At 34.2% G+C, this 26736-nt stretch overlaps 1 protein-coding gene across 1 annotated transcript in view; it reads right to left on the bottom strand.

The window, feature by feature from the left end:
* Nucleotides 1-26038, bottom strand: part of Cfap47 (cilia and flagella associated protein 47) — a 410015-nt gene extending 383977 nt beyond the window's left edge. The window contains exons 1-8 of the mRNA XM_071606058.1: nt 25844-26038; nt 23123-23274; nt 15932-16047; nt 12077-12215; nt 9264-9492; nt 8654-8814; nt 6429-6556; nt 3447-3682 (exon numbers count right to left, since the gene is read on the bottom strand). Of these exons, the coding sequence (XP_071462159.1) occupies nt 3447-3682; nt 6429-6556; nt 8654-8814; nt 9264-9492; nt 12077-12215; nt 15932-16047; nt 23123-23274; nt 25844-26038 (1356 nt within the window). The remainder of the gene's footprint in view (nt 1-3446; nt 3683-6428; nt 6557-8653; nt 8815-9263; nt 9493-12076; nt 12216-15931; nt 16048-23122; nt 23275-25843) is intronic.
* Nucleotides 26039-26736: the final 698 nt, after the last annotated feature.

Below are 26736 nucleotides of genomic sequence, written 5' to 3'. Positions count from 1 at the left end.
GAATTGGGCAAATTATATTGTATGCATGAATGATTATATTAAAATGAACCCAGTATTATATATAACTATAATAAACTAATAAAAATGACACCCTTTAAAAAATCTAATTTGGAGAACTCACTTATCCCAATTTCAAATATAATTACAAACTTATAGGAAGAAATATACAAAGGAAATGGCATAGGGATAAACATAAATATATAAAACAAAACTGTAAGTCCAGAAATCTTTATATTCATGGTCAAATGGTTTTTGATGAATGTGACAAAATTCTGAGATAGCTGGACATCTATATATAAAAGAATGTACTTGAATTTCTAAATTACATTATATACAAAAACAAATTCAAACTGGATAATAGATTTAAATGTTTAAGCTAAAATTCGTAGAGGAAAGCATAGGGACAAAACTTAGTAACTTTGGTTACTCCATAACTACTTAGATATGATATACTAAAAGCATAAAACAAAATAGATAAATTGGACTTAAAGTTAAAACTTCAAAGGATACTATCCAGGAAGTAAAAAGATACCCTCAGAATGGAAGAGAATATTTGTAATTCATATATGCAATAGGGACTTTTATCCAGAATACATAAAGAACTCTTAATTCACCAACTAAAAGAACACTCAAGTAACAACTGGGAAATGATATTGTATCAGTCTCTAAATTTGCTATAACAAATTATTTAAAATTACTTGGGTGAAAACAACTCAAAATTTCTTATTTAACACCTGTGTAGGTGGGAAGGCTGAGACAGATCTCAATGGACTAAAATCTAAGCGGCAGTGGAACTCATTTACTTCTGGAAGCTCTAGTGGAGAACCTGTTTTATTTTAGATTATTTATTTTTTAATAATTGTCATTTCTAGCTTCTAGAGGTAATCTCACATTCTATTCCTTAGTTTATGGTCCCCCTTTGCATTTTCAAAGCCACCAAAGGTCACTGACATCTTTTTTTTTTCATTTCATATCACTTTAATATTGATCTTTGTTTTGCCTCCCTTTTCCACTTCTAAGGACCCTTCTGATTTTATGCACCCACTTTGGCAATCCAACCTATTTCCCCTATTTTAAGGTCAATTGATTATCCATCTTAACTCTAACACAAACCTGAATTCTTTACCATGGAACGTCACATGCTCATGAAATTGAGATTGAGATAGGGATATTTTTAGGAGTCTATTATTCTGCCCATCATAGATATGAATAAACATTTCTCCATAGAAAATATACAAATGAAGAATAGCACATGAAAAGACATTCATCATCCTTAGTCACTGGGGAGATGGGGATGAAAACTGCAATGACATGCTGCTTTGTATCCACTAGAATGGCTATAATAACAAAGAAGGACATTGACATATGTGGGCACAGAGGCGGAGAAATTGGAATGCTCATTCAAAGCTGGGGAGAATATATAATAATGTATCACTTTGGCAAATGGTATGAGAATTTCTCAAAAAGTTAAACAGAGCTTTCATATGACCCAACTATTCCACTCCTAAGTGTATTTCATGAGGATTAAAAATATATCCACACAAAAATCTGTGCATGAATGTTTAGAGCACATTATTTATAATGCTAATATCACTGAATTATACACTTTAAATGTGTAAGTTTGTCGTGTGTAACTAAAAAGAACAAATTAAACATCAAAAATAGAATGAATGTGTAAGTTTTATGGCATGTAAATTATATTTTAATAAAGCTGTTATTCTAAAAAGAATAATTTTACCACATTTCCAAGTAGTCAAAAGCCACTTGACTAGTCTGTGTACATCACAGTTCTCCGGTGTCTACCACACTTCCTGCATTCACATTTTTAACTAAGTTGAAAATTATATGTGCTAGAGAAATCCACAATCATAGAGGGTTAAAAATATTAGGGAAATAGCTATTAGATATGTTTTGATAGATATGCATGCTGTTGGAAGAAAAAAATGATTTCGTGGATTAAAGAGGCTTGGACTAAAAATCTAGGAAAGAGTTCAAAAGAAAATATTTTGTATAATGTATTTAACATTTGCTGTTATTCTATGAAAATTGATTAAATCTATCCATATGAGGGAAATCACACTAATGAAGTAGTGAGAGATATAAATAGAAGCTACGTGTATATGAACATGTATACAATAGTTCTTGATTAGAATTAAAAGAAAGCTTCCGTCAAGAACTTTATGAGCTCTGCAGTGGAGAAAGACTATGACATAACAAAGGTGAAACTGAAAGCACTCATGTTTACTGTTTAGAGTAGGATTTGGCAAACTTATTCCTGTAAACTACCAGACATTAAATAGTCTAGGCTTTGGGGAGGCTGAGAGTATAGCTCAGTGGTTCAAACCCCAGCACCAAAAAAAAAAAAAAAAATTAGGCTTTATGAACCATCTTCTCAAAAACTGTTCAACTCTGACTTTGGAGCATGAAAACTGCTCTAGACAGTAAGTGAAAAAATGAGTGGCTATGTTCCAATAACACTACTTATCAAGACAGACGTTGGGACAGATTTGACCTTCAGACCATTTCCTTCCAATCCCTGGCTTAGAGGATCTGGGAAAGAGTTGTCTGAATAACAGTTATGAGTAAAATAGCCCCTGACATCCAGAAGCTGTTCTGGTGTCCATGGGAATCCCTTGGTGTTCTTTCTGCTTTTTATCAGCCGTACAAGTCTCAGACTAAAGTATCACCACTTTCAAATTTCAAAATTCTTCTCAGTCTTTAAGGTATCCTATGAAGACCTTTCTGTCGCGACCCCTTGCCCGCAAGGAAGACGCAACTCAGGAATCTTCTTTCAGCAGTTTATTCAGGCCCTTGATATTTCTTCTTCTCCCCCTCGGATGCCCCTCCCAGCCTTAATAAAGCATCTCAAGCCCCAATGCAAAGCTGCCACGTGGAGCTTTCTCATAGGGTGGTGAAAAACCATGCGCCAACTCTCCCAAATAAGGAGTTGTTTGTTACAGACCACAGCGGAGCCAGCGCCATCTTGTAATGGCGACCACGGTCTAATTAGAACGGCTCACCACACCTTTCTACCTGGTTTTAAGTAATCACGCTGTGTTCTCTGAGTTTCTATATCACTGTGGTATAGCTCTAATGTATATTCTACATTGTTATGTCATAGATCTGTATGTCTTACATATACATAAGACATTGTATATATCTTACAATTCTGTTCTACCCTAAAAAATCTTAGAATAACTATGTTTTGTACATCTTTAACTTCCCTAGAATAGAAAATGTTTTTTTCCGACATGTGACAAGTACTTAATTATAGATTCTACATGACAACACATGAAAGTGTTCATAACTAATAGAAGTAACTAATAAGAGATATACTTTATAAACATTGGTATAATAATGTGCTTTTTAATCCTCTACATAGCATTGCAGCAGACCTTAAAATGTTTGAAGCAATATGGAAAAAAAGTAGAGAAAAATTACCTTACCTGGATACATCCTTCATCTATCTTGCCCTTTTCAGGATCAATTTTAAAATGTGCAGTTTTTTGAAAACGGTATGTCACAGGAAGGGATTTAGATCGATTTTGTACAATGCACAGAATGTCTGAACGTTCACCCATGAAACAAGGTGTAAAATTAAGGACTTTTCCTGGATCAAAATGTAATAAGACAGGAAGTCCTGAGCCTGTCAGTGCTAATTCCACTTTCTGAAATTGATCACCTGGAAAAGCAATAATAGCTATTGAACATAAAAAGTGGGGAATCCAGAATATATTTACTTAGTATATATAGTGTCATTTAAAGGACCTGATGAGAAATAGGTAGCTCATTTAATTTTTTCATTCAAGAAAAATATTGAGTGCCTTCTCTGTGCTAGGCACTCGTCTGGGCCTTGGGTCTACAACAATGAATATAAAAACCTTGTTCTCAAACTTTACATTCTAGTGAGGTGATATTGATAATGAACAACTAAGCAATACACTTATTTTTATTAGAGGATAAGTGCTATAAGGATAAGTAGGGTAAGACAGATTGAATACAAGGTCTTCGGGATGTTATTTTACGTAAAAAAGTCAAAAAGGCCTCTCTCAGGCTATGGTTGTGGCTCAGTGGTAAAGTGCTCACCAAGCATGCATGAGGCACTGGGTTCAATCCTCAGCACCACATAAATATAAAATAAAGATATTAAAAAATAAAAAAAAAAATTACAAAGGCTTCTCTTTTGGACATTTGAACAAAAATATAAGGGAATCGGGAAGCAAATCACATGAACATCCAGAAAAGTCTATTCTAGGCAGAAAGAACAGAAAATACAAATACTCTAAGGTAGGAACTTGGTTGGCAGTTTAAAAAGACCCCAAGGAAACAAATATGGCTAGGGGAAAGGAATAGAAGAATGATGAGAAATGGTCATACTTTAGATAGATTTTTGAGGGTAGAGTAAGATTTGCTGACAGAATGGATGTAGGAAAGTGATAAAGGATGACACTAATTTTTTTGGCCTGAGCAATGAAATGATGAAGTTGCCATTTCCTGAAACAGAAAACATTGAAGAGGGTGGGGTTATGGGGAAACTGGGAATTCCATTTGGCACATATTAAGCTTGAGAGGCCTTCTAGATAACTGTAGTGGTTCTGATCTTTAATGTCCCCTGAAAAGCTCATGTATTTGGTATTACAGCTATGTTTAGAGGTAAAATTATTAGATTATGAGAGTTGAAACCTTACCAGTGGATTAATTAATTTGATGGATTACTAATTTGAATGGATGACCAGGTGTACTGGGTGATAATTGTAGGCAGGTGGGACATGGCTGGGAAAATGACCTTGGGGATTATTTATCCCTGGCGTCTCCCCATCTCCCCCCCCCCCTCTGTCTCTCTCTCTCACACCTGCCCTCCCCTTTCTGGTTCTGGTGAACTGATGCTTTCCTCTACTACACCCTTCCACCATCATGATTTGCTTCACCTCAGGCCCACAGCAATTGAGCCAGCAGACCATGATCTGAACCTCTAAAAGCATGAGGCCAAAATAAATTTTTCCACCTCTAAGTTGTTCTTGTCAGGTATTTTGGTCACAGCCACAAAAAGCAGACTAATACAATGTCCTAATAGAAATACCTAGAAGGCCACTTAAAGTGTTTATAAGCTTAGAGTAAAGATTAAGGAGGAAAAATGGGATACTTGAAGAAAAAATAAAAGGTGTGTGATATTCATCTTGGAATGTGACAAACAATGAATGGAAGAACACAGTGGGAATATCAAATATCTTAAAGAATCAATTTGGTTCGTGGTTACATGTTTTTCTCCAACACAATCAACTTTCCACATACAAATCCAGAGTAGAAAAAAAAGTTGAATTTACTAGGATTAGAATACTTCCACTCATTCAATATTGGGAAAGAACAAAGATTTAAATGTACATGGAAAAGAGTAATTAAAATAATGGGACAATGGAATATAAATTGGGCAGGAATAAACATGAAGTTTTTGAGACACAAGAAATAAGACAGAACCTATGGATTATAGTTTTTAGTTTTATAGACAGTAATATAACTAGAACCAAAAGAGTTGTATTTCTTCACTGATGCTCTTATTGGATGATACTTGATTCTAAATTACCTTTTAAGGTAAATGTAGCATCTCCATCACTAGCTATTCAAAGTTAGATTAATCTGCAAATATTCTATGATCAGCATCTTTCAATATCACAAACTATGACAAAATTAATGATGTAATAAATTTCTGTTCTAGGAACACAGTTAAAACTTGCTCAGTATCACTTGTATTGACCTGCATATCTTCTAGACTTTTGAAATTCCTAAGTATCCAGGATGAACCTACCCCCTCTTGGGCACAGTTTATTTTTCTAGATTTTAATCCCTAACCTGTTTATTTTATCTGATTTGTCTTGCTGAAGTGATCCAAGTCTTGTTTCATCTTTTTCCTTACTACAACCAGCCCAATATTAACTGAGAATATAAAAAGTATAATGTACTTTCACGTGTGACCTATAAAACATATGCCCTTATCAGTATCCTATGACAAGATACAACACCTATTTATTACATCTCTAAGTCTTAGTCTTTGAGAGTTATTGTATAGAGTCTAAGAGAGATGAAGGTCTGGTAGAAATGGAATGAGTCATTTGTTCCCATGCCAAGCCCTAAAAACAAATCTAGGCATACATAGAAAAATAAAACCAGTTTTTTTAAAAAAAATCCAACTCTTTAGTATCATGTTTATCTAATGATATAAAGTTATCTAAATTCTAACCTAGAAAATTAGTATGTAAATGATTCTAAGGTTGATTTCATTCTTAACATATGCCAAAGTCACTTAAATATGCTTGTATTTTTGTTCAGTCTAATAATTACAATTTTATTAAAGTGCCTCCACAAATCGATGTCAAAATTTTAAACAATTTTAATTGCTATACATTTGATGGTTTTGTTAATTTTATACTTACTTTTGATGGTTTTATAGTTATCATTTCTCAAAAATCCATCTTTACTTCCTACAGATTCAAATCTCAAAAAGACAGCATAGTCTTGCCTGTGTGAAGGGTCAATATCTTTTTTACCATCAATTATTAGCCTGTAAAAATTATAATCAGTTATTTTTAAAGCAAAGGTGATATACATTACCACCTCTCAAAGAAAATATCGACTTAATCCTTAAATCTATGCAAGCAAATGAAAGTTAATAGAAATATAACTGGTATCTATTTTCCAAAATTACTGAACAGATACAGACTTGACAAAAAAAAAGGCCACAGAGTACAAAGTTCAGAAAAAATGAGTTCATGCCAACATTTGTAAGACAAGAGTAACTTAAATGCACTAAGTCATCAAGATCTACCTCAAATGCCACTTTCTCTGTAAAGGATTTTCTTTCCAGGCAGAATTCATTGCTGACCAAGGACTCTGATCAATTTTCTACAATAGTCTATCTCACTCTTGAGAGTAACTGAAAACTTCTGTTACATATTTTTTTCCTCCAGGTTACTAAATGCATATTGCAAGCCAACTTCTTATTCATGGACAACAAGTGATTTTGAGAACAAGATTTGTACGAGTTAAATCTTGTTAGAGAAAAAGGAAGGGTGGAGAGAGTCAAAGACAGAGATGGGTTACATCATGGGCCTGCACACTGACTATCTTTATGTGCCTTACCTAGAGGTTAGCTTTCTGGCAGTTGATTCACAAATACACAAAAGAATGATATGTAAGATGAAAAAGGAATGTAAATGGTGTGCTCAAACATATTTGACTAAGATTTCAAATCATACTCATACCTACAGGTCCATGCCAGACTCTCAAAGTTAACATGCTGCCATGGAAAAGAATATTTGGAATTTAAAATATTGCTTATTAAACAGAATCTTATAGATTCACCAAATAAATTTCCTATAGGAAGCTATCATTAGTAAGGCAATTTTAGATTGGACAAGTGGGACAATTACTTAGTAGCTTCCTTAAAATTAAAACATAACTCAGTCTTCAAAAAGCAATTGAACCAGGCATAGTGGCACAGGCCTGTAATCCCAGCAACTTGGGAGACTGAGGCAAGAGGAGGGCAAGTTCAAAGCCAGCCTCACCAATTTAGCGAGGCCCTAAGCAATTTAGTGAGACCCTGTCTCAAAATAAAAAATTTTAAAAAGGGCTGGGATATGTCTCAGTGGTTAAGCACCACCGAGTTCAATCTTCAGTAACCACCCCCCTCCAAAAAAAGGAAATTGATATTACCAAGTGACTCTACTGCAACAAAAAAGCCCATTGAATATTATCCTCTCATAAATAAGAATAAACATACTTGCAATAGGATCCGTTACTGACACACACTACATCATACCAAGGTGTCACTACAATTGCTACTATATCTTAAAAGTAACACTTCCAAAAATCTTTCCAGTCTAAATAATAAAACCAAGAACATTAAAATAAAAAATATATTGGTCTAAGTATCAAAAATTTGTATGTATTTCAGAAAACAGTTGTGGTTAATCCCAGCAGGTACTATATATTTAATACTTAAAATACTCAGTCATCAAAGATTCTGCCCTACCATGAGTACTGCATCCTATTTGGAGATCTCTCTACATACTGCACATACCTATTTCTGCAGGGACAACACGTTCTGGACAGCACAAATCAGTTTGTGGTTATAATGAGGGAAAAAAAACCCCAAAACTTGGCACTTCCACCACCACATTTCCACAAGGTCTAGAGTAATTTTTTAGCACTATATTCACAAATATTGGATGTTATGTGCATATATAAATATACCATAGTGAATTCCACCTTTATGTATATCTATAAAGCATCAATCAAAAATAAATAAGTGAGTGAAAGGAAGACCAGTATAGTAAAGGAAGGAGAATAGGGAAAGGGAACAGGGGAGGAAAGAGGGGTACCAGTACTGAAAGAGTAAATCAAATTCCATGCATGTATAATTTTGTCAAAATGAAAACAAGCATTAAGTCTAATTATGATGTGCTAATAAAAGAAAATTATTGGAAATAATATTAACCATGCTGGAAATATTTAGAATAATAACAAGAAAAATCTGATTTATGCCTTCAGGCAAGCTTTATTATGACAGTATTAAAATCAATTTGGTTAAAGTGTAGCTAACACAATTTCCATTAGTACTTAATAATATTATAATGGAATAAATTTTGGACTTACTTACTTCGGGCTGAAACAAAATGTAATTATAACCTTTTGATAAGGTAGTAAAGTCCCTTCATTTGGGACACAGGAGATAAAATTGGTAATATCTATATTCTTTATTTTGTTTAAGTAGGTGAGATTATTTAAAGCAACATCTGTTCTTTGTCGAATATTTGTACCCTGTAACATAAAATCAGAAATAAAAGCATATATAAAAGCATATAAAAGGCAAGCCACAAAAATATTTTAAGAGGAGCTCATAAAACAATCATTGAAATTTTAGAATCTAGAAAATAGAGAATATCTGTCTTTAAAATAACACATACCTAAATTTGACCGAGTAAGGTACATGATAAAATTTAAAGGATATTGAAAAATTGATGAGAACAAAAATCACTACAATTAGTCACTGATCCATGATACTTAACTGGTTTACTTTGGATACACATTATTATAAATGTTAGCTTAATTTATTAAAGTTTTTAAGGTTAATCTGGAATACACATGAAATCACATCTATCTGCCCATGTTAGCATAATTAAACAGCTTGTGGATATTAGTAGGTTCAGAACGACCTGTTTTAAATCATAATACGTACTATGCCATTTACTGTTGCGCCATTTACTTACCATTTCTCCTCCAACAGAATCATCTTGAATTATTGCCACCCAATTTATGGATTCTGGGCTATTATTATATAGAACTGCCTGTTCAATTTTTGATGTTCCAAAGAAAACAGAACCAAAGCATACGCATTCCAACTTTTTATCACTGTTCATGTTCAACAATTCAATAATCTGTTCAACTACATGAGCTTTGATACTGAAGTGTATATCAGGAAGTCCTTGCAAACTCACTCTATAGGATAATAAAATAAACACATATATAAATATTTTATTAGAATTTTAAGTACTTTATTTTTTCTTCTAAATGTATAGATAAAATCTTACAAAATCGTATTATAATCAAAATTCAATAGCCTAACACCAATTTATTTAACATACATGCCAAAGGTTCACAGGCATCGCTGTCTGAATCTATACAGTGGAATGGCATGTTTGCAACCTAGTTAACTGTCTACTGGAAATAACAAAGTTGGAAAATAAACTCATGAATTAACCCCAGAAAGAACTCAATGGTATATCCATATCACCAATTATTTCATTAATTCTGGAGTTAGATGATTTACATGATTACCTCTAGCTCTAGAATTCTGAGCTAACTCAATCTACACCTCAAGTCTAACAGCCAATCTCATGCATATTCTAATACCCCAATATAAAGTATCTCAGCACAACCCAACTACTTTGCTGAAAAGAATATTTCCCATAAAACCATAAAACTTCCTATATTAATTTCAATTATCTTTTACAACTGCATTTCCATATTTATCCTTCTTTGGCATAAATGCAATCTTTTTAATCTAGTCCTATCATATAACATGAATAACTGGCTACTCCTCACATATCACCTAAGCACTTATTTTACATCACAGCCAATAAATTGGGCATTGTTAATCTCATCTATTTACACCTCTATCCTCCCTTAGCTTCCTTGACACCATATTTCCTGGTTTTCCTTCTACATCACTTATTCCCTGCCTGCTCATTCTAAGACTTGGATCCTTTGTAAACTCCATGTACAGTGAGTGATATTTCTCTCCTACTCTTTCACACTTTACCTTCCTTCTTAGAGTTATTCTTAATACCTTCCTGTTTCATCTACCACTTATACATTGATGACCCTTCACCCAATATACCTAGACTAAACTACTTTCTCAGACTCAAGACAAGGGAATGTAATAGGTCTTAGTCAGCTCTACTAGGATTCTGAAAAGCAAGTCAATCCCCAAATGTCAAATCTGAACTCAAGATCTTCTTCCACAGACATGTTTCTTTTGTCTTTTCTTTCTACAATCAGTCATCAACTCTAGTGAAATTTACCTCCTTAACATATCTCAATCACAATTTTCTCAGTCCTCCCAATTTGTTACTTAGCTCAGGCCTTTATCATTTCCCTCTTGTTCTATTATAATTTCTAATCAGACTGCCCACTCTACATTTGTGTACCCTGATCTGTTTTGCACACTGCTACCTGCACGACTTTTCTAAAATGCAAACTAGTCAAGACATTCTCATCCTAAAGCCGTCCTGAGGCTTCACAGCCTTCACAATAAAACCTATGCTCCTATCAGGATCACAAAATTTTCTCACACATTTATGACTGTGGTCTTCAGTAAGAAATATATTTTATATTGCAATGTAGTCACACACGCATACACACACACACACACACACACACACAAAGAGAAATAATTATAAGACAGAATTTCCCTTGCTATTTGAGACACATTCTGATATTTTTTACTTCATTCTTTTAAATACTGGTGATGACCCATTGTACTGCTTGCACCTTCCATTAATAAATGCAGAAATACTTCATAAAATGTTCATTCTGTTTTTCTGATCTCATTTGGCATTGTTGGCATAATTACAGCCACCTTCCTTTCCCCCACCCCCATTTTATTAACACTGTTCTTATTCTCAAGAAATAGAAACAAACCCAAGTTAAAACTTACCGGTATGGAGACATGCTGGCCTCTCTCTGTTCTCTTATTGAGATAGGAGACAACTTACCAGCCCCTGAGATGGAGTTGTGCTGGTTTCTCTGTTCTCTCCTTGAGAGATAAAGTGACCTGCTAGTTTCCTTGTTCCCTCTTTGAGAGATAGGAAAATTGCCTGTCTCTGTTCCTGAGAAACAAACTTGCCTTCTACAAAATCAGGGGATGCTCGTTATGCCAATCACCAAGACTAAGCCCACCCCTAATGCCCGGCCATGATTTTAGCCTATAAAAGGTAACATTCAAGAGGGAGTTGCTGCTGCTCTCTTGCTTGCTTCTTATCCCAGGTGTGTCTTTGATCAGCCCAGCACCACTTTTCTTTCAAGCATCACTTTGCATCTCTATTTCTTCGACTCTGCATTGCCTCAGATCCCACAATATGTAAAACCACCATTTCTCCTCTAGGATTTTAAGTCTGCTACTTGCTCTACCTGAAATGACTCCTCCAACTCACTTTCATCACCAACACTCATTTCCCCTACACACAGACATACACCACATACCCAATCACATCACTGCTGTTTGCTAGCTAATTCTTCCTCACTGATAATTCTTTGGTTCATCTATTGCCTTGTAGGTGGAGTCCTTCCCTGATCCACTCCACAAAATTCAAGATAGCAGCTCCTGTTTTGTGTACCAATATTCTATTCTCTAGTTCTTCCCATTTCTGAGACCCTGGTGGTTGGCAAATAGTAGAACCTCAATGAATGACTGCTGAATGAAAGAAAAAGAAGCTCACATACAATCAAAGGTACACCTGAAGAGTAAACAGGGCAGTTATTAAGACCCATATTAGAATTAAGAACCATAATATATACTTACTTTGCCACTTCATTTACAATTCTGGGCTGGTCTGCACAGAAATTCACTCTGAGAATCATTGATGACTTAGCCTCCACAACACCACTAGCTGGAGACATGAGGATGGGTAGTTGGCCCTGGTAGTCTGTTTTAAATATACCTAAGGGGATAAGAGTAATGGTTTACATGTGGACCCTAACAATGTTTCATTCACAGTCTTAGTAGGGGACAGATATTACAGAGAAGATAGTCTAGTGTTGACCAAGAATGACAGATTTAGTTGTAATTCCAGATGCCAGGGTAAGCCAACAAACATGAGCCTTATGTTAGGACTCAAGTCTTACAGATAGCTGAACAATATTATCCTCTTACTATGTTCAGACAGTTATACTAAGAACTTTACATATTTTATTCAATTTAATCCTCAACAATTCTATGATATAGGTTCAATCATTTATCTTCATTTTACAAATATGAAAATAGACACCCAGAAATGTTGAGTTACTTCTTCCAAAGTGCAACAGCTGGTGTGGAAGATTAGATTCTTGATTCCCAATTTTTCACCCTTCTCTGCATTCAAACTCTTACTCGACCATGTATGTTTTCCCATCTCCTGACACTGAGCTTCTTTGTGTGATTTGCTTTACCAACAACATGTGGATAGAATCAATAGCATGTGTTTTAGTCAGCATTTTGCTACTGGGACTAAAAGACCCAACCAGAACAATTTTAGGGAGGAAAAGTTTATATGAGGGCTCACGGTTTCAGAGGTCTCAATCCATAGACAGTAGGCTCCATTCCTTGGGGCTCAAGGTGAGGCTAAACTTCATGGCAGCAGAATGTGGAAGAAGGAAGCAGCTCAATGATCAAGAAGCAGAGAGAAATCTCCACTTGCCAAATACAAATATATACCCCAAAGCCACACCCCCACTGCCCAGGTCCTCCAGCCACACCCCACCTGCCTTCAATTACCACTCAATTAATCCCATCAGGTGAGTGATTCACTGATTGGGTTAAAGCTTTCACAGCCCAGTCATTTCTTCTCCAAGCCTTCTTGCATTATCTCACATGTGAGCTTTCATGGCAGGCCAGTTTCAATCCATATGTATTTCATTAGGGAAGTGGGAAATGTTTTTCCTGAGTAATTGCTATCCCTTCGGCCTATGCCCCAGAATATGAAACTGTGGAGCAAATCCATCCAGTTGACCCACAGACCTTCAGTAAGAAACAGAACAGCTCAGCTTCCTTGGCTTGAAGCCATACACCCAGCTGAGCTGAGCCTAGATTTGTCAAGTTCCAGTCAAACTGCATCTATTTAAACAATAATAAAATGCATACCATACTCTCTGGCTTACATTGTGTTCAATAAAAATCAGCTATTAATGTTATAATTCTCTTTCTACAACCTCTACCCCTATTTATTTCTCTTTTGTGAACTGCTGTTCCTTTTTTTTTGTACATTAAATATAAGGGTTCCTTAGGGGTTTGCCACACTTTAATGAGTACTGTCCATTATATTATGCTATAAAAATCTATTCATATCACTGAGATTGGTCAGCAAAGAAGGAAATGACTGCAGTTTAAAGCATGCTAAAATAATATTTTTTCAACCTTCAAAGATAAAAACTGAAAGACAATAGGGGTATTATCCATACCATAAAATTATGAAAGGGAACATGGAGTTCATCAACTTACAATGTACTAATATTAGAGACACCTTAAATAATGAACCATATCTTCCCAGAAAGAAAAGGCAAACACAACTTTGAAGTCAGGAGAAAACTTAGAAATCATTTTTATAAATGGTGAGAAAAAAATGTATTCAATAATTTTTGGCTAAATCCCTGGATGTTTACACCATAATGGGCTATAACAATAAACCATAAGAAATTGTTATGTGGATAAGCTTTTGGGTCTACAAAACCAAAGATAACATCTCTAGCAACACGACAAGAAAGAGAAAAAACAAAGCTGTAAAAATCATAAAACTTCTGTGTTTTTTCATTGTCTTTTTAAGTACAGATATAAATCTGTAAGCATTTTAACATTGACTCTAAAACTATAAAATATTTGTCATGTGAAATGCTTTTCAAAATTTTATTAAAATCATCTTTGGTTTTGGAATCTATTTTCTGTAGAAGTGTTTTTCTTAATGAATATACATTGCTATTATCATTAATTTGTATATGTACTTGTAGATAATAAGGACTTTATGACACTTTAGAGGCATCACTACTGTGAATATAATACATACTATCAATTTTGGTAATGGTAGAAAAATAATCAAATTCAAGAGTGAGGGACAAAGTCATAAGAAAATCTAACTCATTGATAACAATTTGTTTCAGTTTGTAAGTTAATAGTTATCATTTCACAGTACTCAGTTATAATATACCTCACCAAGTTCGTACAAATATTACATATAAAATTTTAATACAATACTAAAAGCCAATTTGGATTATTTTTCCAAAAATATATGAACCCAGGCCTGTAGCTTAATTTTATTTCTTTTATTTCACTTAGTAAAATTATATTAAGTATTCAATTAAAATTAAATCCATATTTCTCTTTTACCAAGGGATTTCAGTTGTAATAAAACTATTTAATTTGGTGAGATTTTAGAATAAAAAAGATATATAATTGTGATTTAAACTCTGAAGGATTATGAATGAACAATAGTTAAGAGAAATTCTGAACAGTAAAATAATACAAATAAAAATCTCTCAGTTGCATATCATTGCTTTAAAGTATAATCACAGTCCACAGGACCATATGGTCCATAATCACTTGCAATGAGTCTATCCTTCACAATGGAACAAGACTACAAATGAGCCTAATATTTCATCAACTCACAGGTACTGGACATTCAATCATTTTAAAAATTAAAACATTATAAGTATAATAAGCAATATTCAATGAAAAACAGTTATCAGTTTTATTTTTTCACACCCTAGGAAAAAAATCAGTAATGTGATATATCACCTTTGTCTTAACAATTCCCAATGATCAATCAGGCAACCCCAGATAACTACCACAGTTAGTAGAAAAGAGTTTTGGGATTAAGATCTGGTTTATGTGTTCCTTAAGCTATCTCAAAGAGAGATCCGGTCCTGTCTAGCACTAAAAGAGGATAAATACTTACTGAGTGCCTAGGATGAGCCAAACACCACGCCACAATTTTAAGGTGTACATAATTAACAATCATACATTGTATTAGTCTCAGTTTATAAACAATCTAAAATTTAACAAAAAAGACTTGCCCCAGCTCACACAGATAGCAAGGCACTGTGCCCTAAATTCTGCTGTTTGATAGTGCTAAGGACAATGTCACCTCTATGACACCTTCCTTCTCCCTTTTCTCAGGGTATTCACCAATCATCTGAGAGTCAGGCTGTATTAATTAGTATCATAAGAAGGCAGGTTCATTTTTCCTGAATTATTGCATTATCTGCCCTTTTACAGTCATGATATTTAAGGGCTTTTGGTTTGAGCTATTTCAAATGATAGGCATATTTTTGATGATTCAGAGAACCTATTAATAAAACAAGGCATACATTTAAAAAATGACCCATAATGGGGGGGGGCATAGGGAGAATGGGACTTTGGGCAAAGGGGAGGGAGGTAAGGGGAGGGGGTATGGGGGTAGAAAAGATGGTGGAATGAGATGAGCATCATTACCCTAGGTACATGTGGTGTGACTCTATATCATGTACAGCCAGAGAAATGAAAAGTTGTGCTCCACTTGTGTTTAATGAATTAAAATGCATTCTCCTATCATGTATAACTAATTAGAACAAATAAAATAAATAAATAAAAATAAAATAATTCTAATACTTCCAAAATTGTAAGTTAATTTATATGACAGAAAATATTTACCTGGAGCTTTGCCATGGTTAATAATTCTAATCTCTTTAAAATACACTTTACTATTGGCAACTAATGTGCCAAAATCAACTAATGATGCAACTTCCAATTCACAAGATGGAATCATCCTAAGAGAGGAGAAAGAGGTCCACATAATTAATTTTAACAATCAAACAAATTCATAGTTAAATCTATAAGGGGACAAATATAGATATTTTTATCTCCTAAAAACACATTTTGATTTCCTTACAGATCTACAAATAGCATAGTTGTCAGCAAAAGGAATTAAGAAATAAAGACGTGAAGACAAGATAATGAGATATATTTTTTAATAAAATTTAGGTTTTATGCATATAAGTACATGGTATACCCTCTTAAATACTCACCTTGAAAGACTACCCACTTAATATATGTATTGCTCAAAACATATTTGGAATTCATTTTGGGAATCTCCATTTAAGTAGATAATACATTCATCTGACCCTCAGAAAAGCTGGAATTGATCTTAAGAAAATAGTTTGAAAGATGCAAAATATAATGAAATAAAAGAAGGTTGTGGGGCTGCAGCTATGGCTCTATGGCAGAGCGATTGCCTGGCATATGTGAGGCACTGTGTTTGATCCTTAGCACACATAAAAATAATTTTTAAAAATAAAATAAAATAAAGGTATACTGTCCATCTACAACTACAAAAAATAAAAAAATAACATTGTGATGTTATAACATATCATTCAGGGTATAAAAGAATATCTAAGGACAAAATGATACAAATGACTTTTCATATATGCCTCTAAAGTTCACCATATCCTGCTATAACATGTGTTTTCCTAAATGTGCATAAAAATCCATTATTATCCTAACTGCACATTTCCTAAGTATGAATTTATTTTATAGCTGGATAGTGATTTATAGTTTACAAAGTACCCTGTTTGGTACTAAATTCCCCCAAATTTCCCAAAGTAGGGAAAATATTATTATCACTCCTATGTTACAAAAAGCCAAAGACTCACGACTTTCCTAAGTAATTATTTGGAAATAAATTAGCCTAATTTAGAATTTATTTTGTTAGGCTTTAAATATATTATGCTTACAAATCTAACAATGATAACAATAATACCAATAATAAGTATAGTAAAAATGAATCTGTATTGAGTTCTTGGGTTATGTGCAATAAACATGCATTAAGTCATAGTAGTATTAATCTATCAGGAAAACATGATCATGAATGTTTACACATTAAACAAGAGAAACCCAAAATATACTCACCAAAATTTGACAAAGCTGGAAGGAGAAAAACAAAAACAAAAAAATAGTAGTTGGAAATATCAAAATTCTCATCTAAAGGCTCCCTTTGATTTGGACCCACTAACCCATAAATCATAAAGATAGATTGCCAGAAAAAACAAGTACCCAATAATATTTAATTTACATATACAGAACAATCTGCCCAAGAAAAGAAGAATGGACATTTGTCTCAAGCACTTATGGAATATTCACCAAAATAGACTGTATTCTTAACCATAAAAGTGAACAAATTTAAGGTATTTGAAATCATGTCCAATGTTTTAGCGAATCATAACAGAATAAAATACAGACCAATAAAAGAAAAAACAACAGGAAACTCTTTAAATGTGCAGAAATTAATTAACACACTTATAATCCACAAGTCAAAGAAGTTTCAAAGATATCTAAAAAACATATACAAGTGAACAAAAACAAAAATGCATCATATAAATACATGGGACAAAAATAAACAGTGCTGCCAAGCACAGTGGCTCACGCCTGTCATCCCAGTATTTCAGGAAGCTGAGGCAGGAAGGTCACGAGTTCAAAGCCAGTCTCAGCAACTTAAGAGACGCTCTAAGCAATTAGACCTTGTTTCTAATGAAATATAAAAAAGGGCTGGGGATGTGGCTCAGTGGTTAAGTGCTCCTGGTTTCAATCCCTGATACAAAAACAAACAAACAAAAAAGTAGGTGGGAATGTTTTAAATCAATGACTTAATTTCCAACATCAAGAAACTAGAAAAAGACAGTAACATAAACTCAACTCAAGAAGGAAATAAACAATAGAGAGCAGCAATCAATGGAATGTAAAATAAAATGATAAAATCAATAAGAAATTAAGATTTTTTAAAAATAAATAAAGTTGATAAACCAATAGCAATATTTAAAAAGTAAATAAATAAAAAGATGAATCACTGACATCAGGAATAACAAAGGGGATATCACTATGCTGCTACAGTCATTTAAAAAGAAAAAAAATACTGAAAACTTCATATTCATATATTTGACAATATAAACCTGTAAGAATTCCTGGAAAACCGCAAACTATAATAACTCCACCAAGTTGAAACAGGCAATATGAACAGCCCACTAGACATCAAAACTCGAACTCATCATTTATAACATCCTGAAAAAGAAATCTCCAGGCCCAGACAAATTCACTCTTTAAATAATTAGTATCAATATTAAACAAGCTCTTTCAGTGTCTGTGGTTGTAGCTCAGTGGTAGAGCACTTGCCAAGTACATGTAGGGCCCTGGGTTTGATCCTCAGCACCACATAAAAATGAATAAATAAAATAAAGGTATTGTGTCCATCTACAAATAAAAAATATTGAAGAAGAAGAAGGAGGAGGAGGAGGAGAAGGAGGAGGAGGAGGAGGAGGAGGAGGAGGAGGAGGAGGAGGAGAAGCTTCTTTTCCAGAAAATAAAAGAGAAAATATTTCTTGATTCATTTTATGAGGTTGGTACTACCCTGACACCAAAGCCAGACAAAGGCAATACAAAACAAACAAAAAAATAAATAAAACAAACTATAGACCAATATCTCTCAAGAATTGGGACCCAGCAATCTCAAATATAACATTAGCAAACCAAATTCTAGCATACAGGAAAAGTATGATACTGTATAACCAAGAGGAATTCATCCCATGTATACAAGGACAAGTCCAGTTCAACATTCAAAAATTAGTCTATGTAGTCCACCATATAAATAAGTTGCAAAAAAATCATGATCATCAGGGCACAGTGGCTCATGCCTATAATCCCAGCAACTCAGGAGGCTGAGGCAGGAGGATCAATAGTTCAAAGCCAGCCTCAGCAACTTAGCAAAGCTGTAAGCAACTTAGCGAGACCCTGTCTCTAAATAAAATATAAAAAGGACTGGGGATGTGGCTCAGTGGTTCACTCATAGGTTCAATCCTTGGTACCAAAATCATCATCATCATCATCATCATCATCATCATATGAATTTTCACAGAAAAAGCTTTTGATAAAATTCCACATTTCTGGGGCTGGGGTTGTAGCTCAGTGATAGAGTGTTTGCCTAGCACGTGCGAGACCCTGGGTTCAATCCTCAGTGCCACATAAAAATAAATAAACAAAATAAAGGTATTATGTCCAACTATAACTAAAAAATAAAATATTAAAAAAATCTACATTTATTCATGATAAAGACTCTTGTAAAGTTAAAATAGATGGGACAGACAATAACAAGGAATCTAAAAATACAAACACACAAAAATCTCCTAGAAATTGAGGTCAGCAAGGTGAGATGATAAAATATCAACTCACAGAAATCAATCGTATTTACATACTATCAAGGAACATTTACAAACACTCCAAAAAATGAAATACCAGGATGCACATTAAGACACTCATGCAGGATCTTTGTATTGAAAAATGACAATATGCTGGTAAAAGACATCAAAGTAGACCTAAATAAATGGGAAGACATAGCATGTTCATAAATTGGGAAATTTACATAATAAAGATGTTAATTCTCAAATTGTTCTACATGCTAAATTTAAATCTTATCAAAATCCCAACATATTTTTTGTGGGCTCAGAAAACTTATTCTGAAATTCGTATGGAAAGGCTGAGACATTAAAATAGCTAAAATAATCTTATCAAAACAGTGAAGTGTGAAGAATTGCTTTGTTACATTTTAAGAAACACTTTGCAGTAAAGGTAATTAAGATAGCATGATGTTGGTAAAGGTATGGACACATAGGCAGTAGAACAAACTACAGAACTCAGAAAGAAATCAACACTAATATGCTCACTGATTTTGTGTGTGTGTGTAGTTGAGAGAGAGACTGAGAATTGAACACGAGTATGCTAGGTGAGCACTCTCTGAGCAACACTCCTAGCCCCTCCACTGACTTTTTTCCCAAAGGTTCACAATCAATTCAATGGAAAAGGTTAGCTTTTTCAACAATGGGGGTCAAAGCAATTGGATATCTACTGGGAAAAGAGAAACTTTGATATAAACTTCACATTTCATACAAAAATTAATTATAAAAGTACCACTAATCTAAATGTAAAACTTAAAAATAGCAGAAAATCTTCATGATCAAGGCTTAGGCAAAGAGTTCTTAGTCTTGACATTAAAATCATGAACCATTAAAATACTGATAAATTGAAATCAAAATTTAAAATGAAAAAATATTGCTGTACAAAATATTATGTTGAAAGGATGCAAAGTCAATTCATAGACTGGGAAAAATATTTTCAAGCCACATATCCATCAAAAAACTTGTATCCAGAATATAAAGAAATTGTGAAAACTTAATAAAACAAATAAACAATATAATTTTAAAATGAGCAAAACACATTCATAAACATTTCATCAGAGAAGATATTCAGATGACAGAAAAACACATGAAAACATGTTCAGCGTTATCAGTCATCAGGGAAATGCAAATTGAAACTACAATGAGTTTCCACTATCTGTCAGAATGGCTAAAATTTAAACATAGTGACAGCAACAAACACTGGAAAGAATGTGGGCAAAGTGTATCACTCACATTGCTCATTGGAGTGCAAAATGGTACAGCCACTATGGGAAGCAATTTGGGATTCTCTACTAAAGTAAATATGCAATTACCATATGACCTAGCAATTGCACTAATGGGCATTTTTCCCAGAGAAATGAAAACTTATGTTCACATAAAACTTGTGCGAGAATATTAAAGCAGTGTACTTATAATAACTAAAAACTGCTATCAGTCTCTATTCTTCAAAAGATCGATGGTTTAAAAAAAAAACTGTCGAATTAAAAAAATGTTCCCTTTCCCTAGAAATGCCATGACAAATAATATAGCACATTAAATATTTTCATGAAAATGGCAAAAATAAATAAATAAATAAATAGAAACTGCAGTATATACATACCATACTATGGAATAGTACTTAGTAATACGAAGGAACAAAAATATAGTCAACAACATGGCTGAATCTCTGAGGAGTTTGCTGAATGAAAAAAAAAGCCAATCCATAAAGATTATATGCTGCATGATTTAATTTATACAAACTATTTGAAGAAACAAATTTTCAAAGTGGAAGACAGATTACAGTTTCCGCAGTTTCAGGGATGGCAAATGTGAGGCAAAAGTGTGGTAGGTGGAGCTGTAATAAAGCAACAGGAAAGATCGTTGTGGTATTAGAACCCTTTCAGTGTCTTGCCTGGTGGTGAATATCTGAACCTAGGTAGATGATAAAATTGTTTAGCACTTAATAACACAGACACACACAGACAAACAGACATGCACAGGAGTTCAAGCACGCTATGGGAATCTTTTTTTTTTTTTTTTTTTCTTTTTGTGGTGCTGGGGATTGAACCCAGGACCTTATGCATGAGAGGCAAGTCTTCTACCAACTGAGCTATATCCCTAGCCCAGCTATGGCAATATTAATAAGATAGATCATATTTATGACTATTTCTCCATTGTGGTATTATCCTATACTTTTGCAAAATGGTACAATTGGGGCAAACTGGAAAAAATGCATAAGGGCTCTGTTTTATTTAATATAATTGGATGTGAATTTTCAATCATCTGAATCAAAAATACATACAACAGCAACTCTCTGTGACATACACACACACCTTCCTTCAGTCTTGTCCCACACATCAAGAGGGTAATGGGTAATGCTGTGCTTATGCTGCAACTTTGGTGAGAAATGGACTCTGATGAGAGACGGTATACATTGTGTGAACAAGACAAAATCTTTTCAAGACCAAAGGCATACTCAACCCTTCTCTCCATACACAGAATAAGCAAGCAAATCTGAGTGCCACTGTCATGGTTATGCCAAAATAAAAAGTGCACTAAAAATGGCCCTACTTAAAAATTTAAAAGTAACTTAATGCATGCAATAATTAATACCTTTCCTACTATGTGTAAACTATTTGATTACTAGGTAGAATGGAATTGTATGTTAAATCAGAACTTCTCAATAACATGGAGAACCAAAATAATTGCAGATCTAAATTTAGTTTATATTAATGAAAAAATATAAGGGAAATTATTAAGAAATATACATCTAAAACTATATAATAGAAAATATTCCAATATTAAATCTTAAAGTGGTAGATAAACATAGACAAAAGAATAATACCTATAGAACCACATTTTGCTGGGGTAAAGGAAGATCGTGTGTGTGTGTGTGTGTGTGTGTGTGTGTATAAATAAAACTGTTTTAAATTTAAACAATAACTTTAATGGGCAATTTAACAATAAAACGAAATATGCTTTTATTTGGGACCAGGAATTGAACCCAGGGGCACTTAAACACTGAGTCACATTGCTAGCCTCTTTATATTTTATTTTGAGACAGACTCACTAAGTTGCTTAGGGCCAAAATATACTTTTTCAAGTACAAAAGAGAAAAGGAATCATTATTCATCTTTGTCAAATAAATAATGTATATCAAAATTAATCTCAAATCAATTACTTATATTATATTCATTCACATTTTTTCTCTTTTTAATATTTTTAGTTGTAGATGGACACAATATCTTTATTTATTTATTTATTCATTCATTCATTTATTTTTATGTGGTGCTGAGGATTAAACCCAGGGCCTCACATGTGCGAGGCAAGTTCTCTACCACTAGCCACAACCCCAGCTCTCATCCACACTTTTCAAACAATCTCAAAAGAGCAACATTTTGACCTTTAAGCCAAAAATCTGCCCTATTTAAAATTCAGTGAAGTGAATATGACAATACTTTGAAATTAATATGAATATAAACTTGCAAAAATCTAATAACATTCAATTATTTGATACTTATATTTAAATAAAAATACTTGAGAATGCTGTAAACACTACAATTTTCTAGAAAATTTTTTTCAAGTTCAGCTATATGAAAACAATAGATACAAGTCAGAGAAAATACAGACTATGAATATTACATACCCTATCAGAGGAACTTCTATTACTTTATTTCCTATTAAAATATGTAGTTGGTCAAATGTGTTTTCATCTTTATCAGGATGATATTCCACCATAGCTGTCATATGAAGACCAGAAGCAAGTGCCTTATCCAGATTGGTCAACATCAGTTTGAACTTCAGTGGGGAAAAAAAAAAAGATTCAAATTATACATCATTGTGTGTGTGCATATGTATGTTCCTGGAGACCGAACTCAGAGCCTTGCACCTGCTCAACAAGCACTCTATCAGTGAATCACATTTACCACTGAGCTGTATTTCCAGCCCCCAGATTATACACCTTAACTCCTTAAAAGAATGTAATGTGAGCAAATGTAGTTAGGAGTGTACATTATTATCAAATCATAGTCCTTATTCCTGCCCTAAAAGCAAAAATCTTTCAATTTTATTTTAATTGACACATAATCATTTTATATATGTATGTGGTAGAATGTGATGTTCTGATACATGTATATATTGTGGAATGAGCAAATACGGCTAATTAACATGCATTGCCTCACAGACTCATTTTTGTCATGAGAACATTCATAATCCTCTTAGCAATTTAAAAATATACATTATTAACTATAGTCATCTAGTTGTTTTAGTAGATCACCAGAACTTATTCCTGCATGCATATGTACATACACACATTGTGTACACACATGTGTATGTATATTAAATACAGGAAGTACACAATATTTCATATATTTTCTGCATGGGGACCTGGGCTTCATAACTTGGAGGAAACAGAAAGAAAGAATAGACCAAAGAGGAAAAAACATTTGATAGCTTCAGGAAAATATTAAGGTAGAAAGAGGAGAACTGATAACTGTTGATCACTTATGATGTGTCAAGCAATTATACATCTATTATCTCAATACATTTCTAAAGTCCTATGAGGTTGATATTAAGGCTCTCAGCAGACAGATTGACTCTGACTGTAGAGTGAAACCAATATCTAAAGTCACTCAGAAGTGAGGATGCCATAACAACTAATCTACCTGACTGTAAAACTTAATACCTTCCTCCTTCACCCTCAATCAGTAACAATAGAGATCGTATTGAAATTAATTATTCTAATCAAATGCTTTGCATCCTACTCTTAGCATCTTATGAGCTGACCAATTAGGCAAAACTAACATTTACCAAGAGTCCTTGAGACTCAAGTCCAAAATATAAGGAATGTTAGTAAATGCAATAAGTATCCTGGAGGGTAGAAATAATATGGGGAGATATGACAATTAATGGAAACTCACATTGACCTTAAAAGGTGGATGAGATTTAGGAAAATGGGGAGCAGGGGGGTCTTGTAGATGAGGGAAGTAAAAATGTGAGTCAAAAGAAAAGGAAGTCTGAGCAATAGGCAAGAGGGAGAAATTACGAATAAGACTGGCTTAACCAAACCAGAGGCCACACAAATTAGCAAAGCAATATTAAATGGATAGTGGGAAACTGAAAAATAGTATTGAAATCAAGCACAGAACTATCAACTGTATGACCCTGGAAAATAAGAACTTTGTATTCTTTTTCTACCAACTACCTACAAATAGATGGTGTGCAACATTGTATATGGTGCATAGTGCACACTTAATATATAGATATTCAGATATCTAACAAATCTGTGTTAGTAGATATCAGAATAGTGGTTAATCACCTCCATGGGGTGATTACTCCAGGTACTGTAGGGAAGGGGCACTAGCAACCTTCTAGTGTGCTAAATATATTTAATGATTTGATACAGGTGGTGGCTTCATAAGTATATACATATATACACACTAATCCATCAAGCTTTACTTTGATATTTGTGCATATCCATGTAGATAAACACTGTATTTTTTTTGAAGAATAGAAAAAGAAAACAGAACATGAAAATTCTTTTTTTATTGCTCTCCTAGTCACTAACAGGTTTGCCTATGTATATACAAACACTTTAACTTTAAAATTATGGACATATTTTATGCATTCAGATGAATTCACTAGGAATATCTTCTGAAAAATCCCAGTTATTTATTGCTTACTTATCAAAACTTATACATTTCCTATATCAAAAGTCTTGTGAACTAATAGACACCCATTCACATATATGATCTAAAATAACAGTAAGAGAGATGAAATTCTCTCCACTTTGAAGTCAGAAGACAGAGACAATCTCTCAGAACACTAATATTCATGATGGATAGACTTGTACTAAAATGTTCCCATTAGGTTCTAGGTCCTACAAGAGCAGCAATTTGTCCAGTCAGTATTCCTCACATCTCTTGACTGTTACATAATATGTGCTCAACAAACATTTGTTAATATGTGAAATTTTTTTTAAAAAAAGCTTTCCAGTAATTCCATAGTTCTGGAGAAATCAAATACTTTATGACTCAAAGGGTTAATAGAGAATTTTATTCTCATGGTGCTTAAGCCAAGGTGCAGATTCCGGGTTCGTACAAGTAGTCAAAGAACCCCTTCCTTTCTTTCCAAACTCGGGATGAAGAAACAGATTCTACATCAGCTTCAAGCAAAGAGGGTGGGGAGTGGGGGTACAGCAGCACATATAGAAACACACCTGCTAAACTACCGGACCTGGGGAAGTTCAATCCTACCCCCACCTCCTCAGGAGCCCACTGCTGGGCCAAAGGGAGGTGTTAGGTGAGAAGACATTCTCAGAGTCCCCGCCCTCCAGAGGTCCTGGTTCCAGCACCTCTCAGTGTGTCACCTGTGGTTTAATTGGCTCTTGAAACCTTATCTTCTGGTTCCAACGGCCGAGATTGTGTACAGTAACTGGGAGGCGGTAAACTTTCCCAGCCACCGTGTTCAGGAACTTCAGCTCCGACGGGGTCACCCGCAGCTGAACGTCCTTCTTCTGGCTGTCTGTGTCCCAGGGGATGGGGGAGGCCCTCTCAATGTCCATGGCTGACTTCTCCATAGTGGACAAATAGTTGTGGACTTGGCCGACCCAGGACAAACTTGGTCTAGTTGCTAGGCGACCATCGCTAGGCAACCGTTGGACTCGGAGCTCTTGCTTGGGCTCGCGCTCCTCCATTGTCTACGTGCAAGTCGCGCGAGTTGGCTACTGAAATAGAAGCCGCGGGTGCCTGGCAAAAAAATCCGGGGTGGCAGGTGTCACCAGAGCAACGGAAAAACATGTTATGACAGCCCCAAACACAGAAACTGCTCACTTATTTGTCGTGGTTTGGCAGAATTTTATGATGGCATTTGGTGTAGTGGGCATTTTCCTGGACCTTTCTTCAGACCAAGCTTTTAAGATCAATAAAATAATTTGCACATGGGGTCAATTAAGGCAAGAAGATGTTACAGAAACGGAGGATTTCAGTGGAAAACAGAGTCAGGGTCCCTAAGTGTCCTGCTCAATGGCCTTTAGACCAGCATTTCTCAATTAGTGTTGCTTATAATACCAGAATCTTAGATTGATATGAAAACCAATCAATAGGGTCGAGTAAAATAATTTGCAATCTACCCCTGATTGATAATTATGTAGATTTGTGTGTATTGATATAGAAAGATATACATTACACAGTATTAAATTTTGAAAAGTGACCAAATGGTATGTATATTATGAGACATATTTCTTTTTACACATATACGCAC

This window comes from Marmota flaviventris, chromosome X (assembly GCF_047511675.1).
Source record: "Marmota flaviventris isolate mMarFla1 chromosome X, mMarFla1.hap1, whole genome shotgun sequence".
NCBI classification, from domain to species: Eukaryota; Metazoa; Chordata; class Mammalia; order Rodentia; family Sciuridae; genus Marmota; species Marmota flaviventris.
This window is presented reverse-complemented; position numbering and strand designations above follow the sequence as displayed.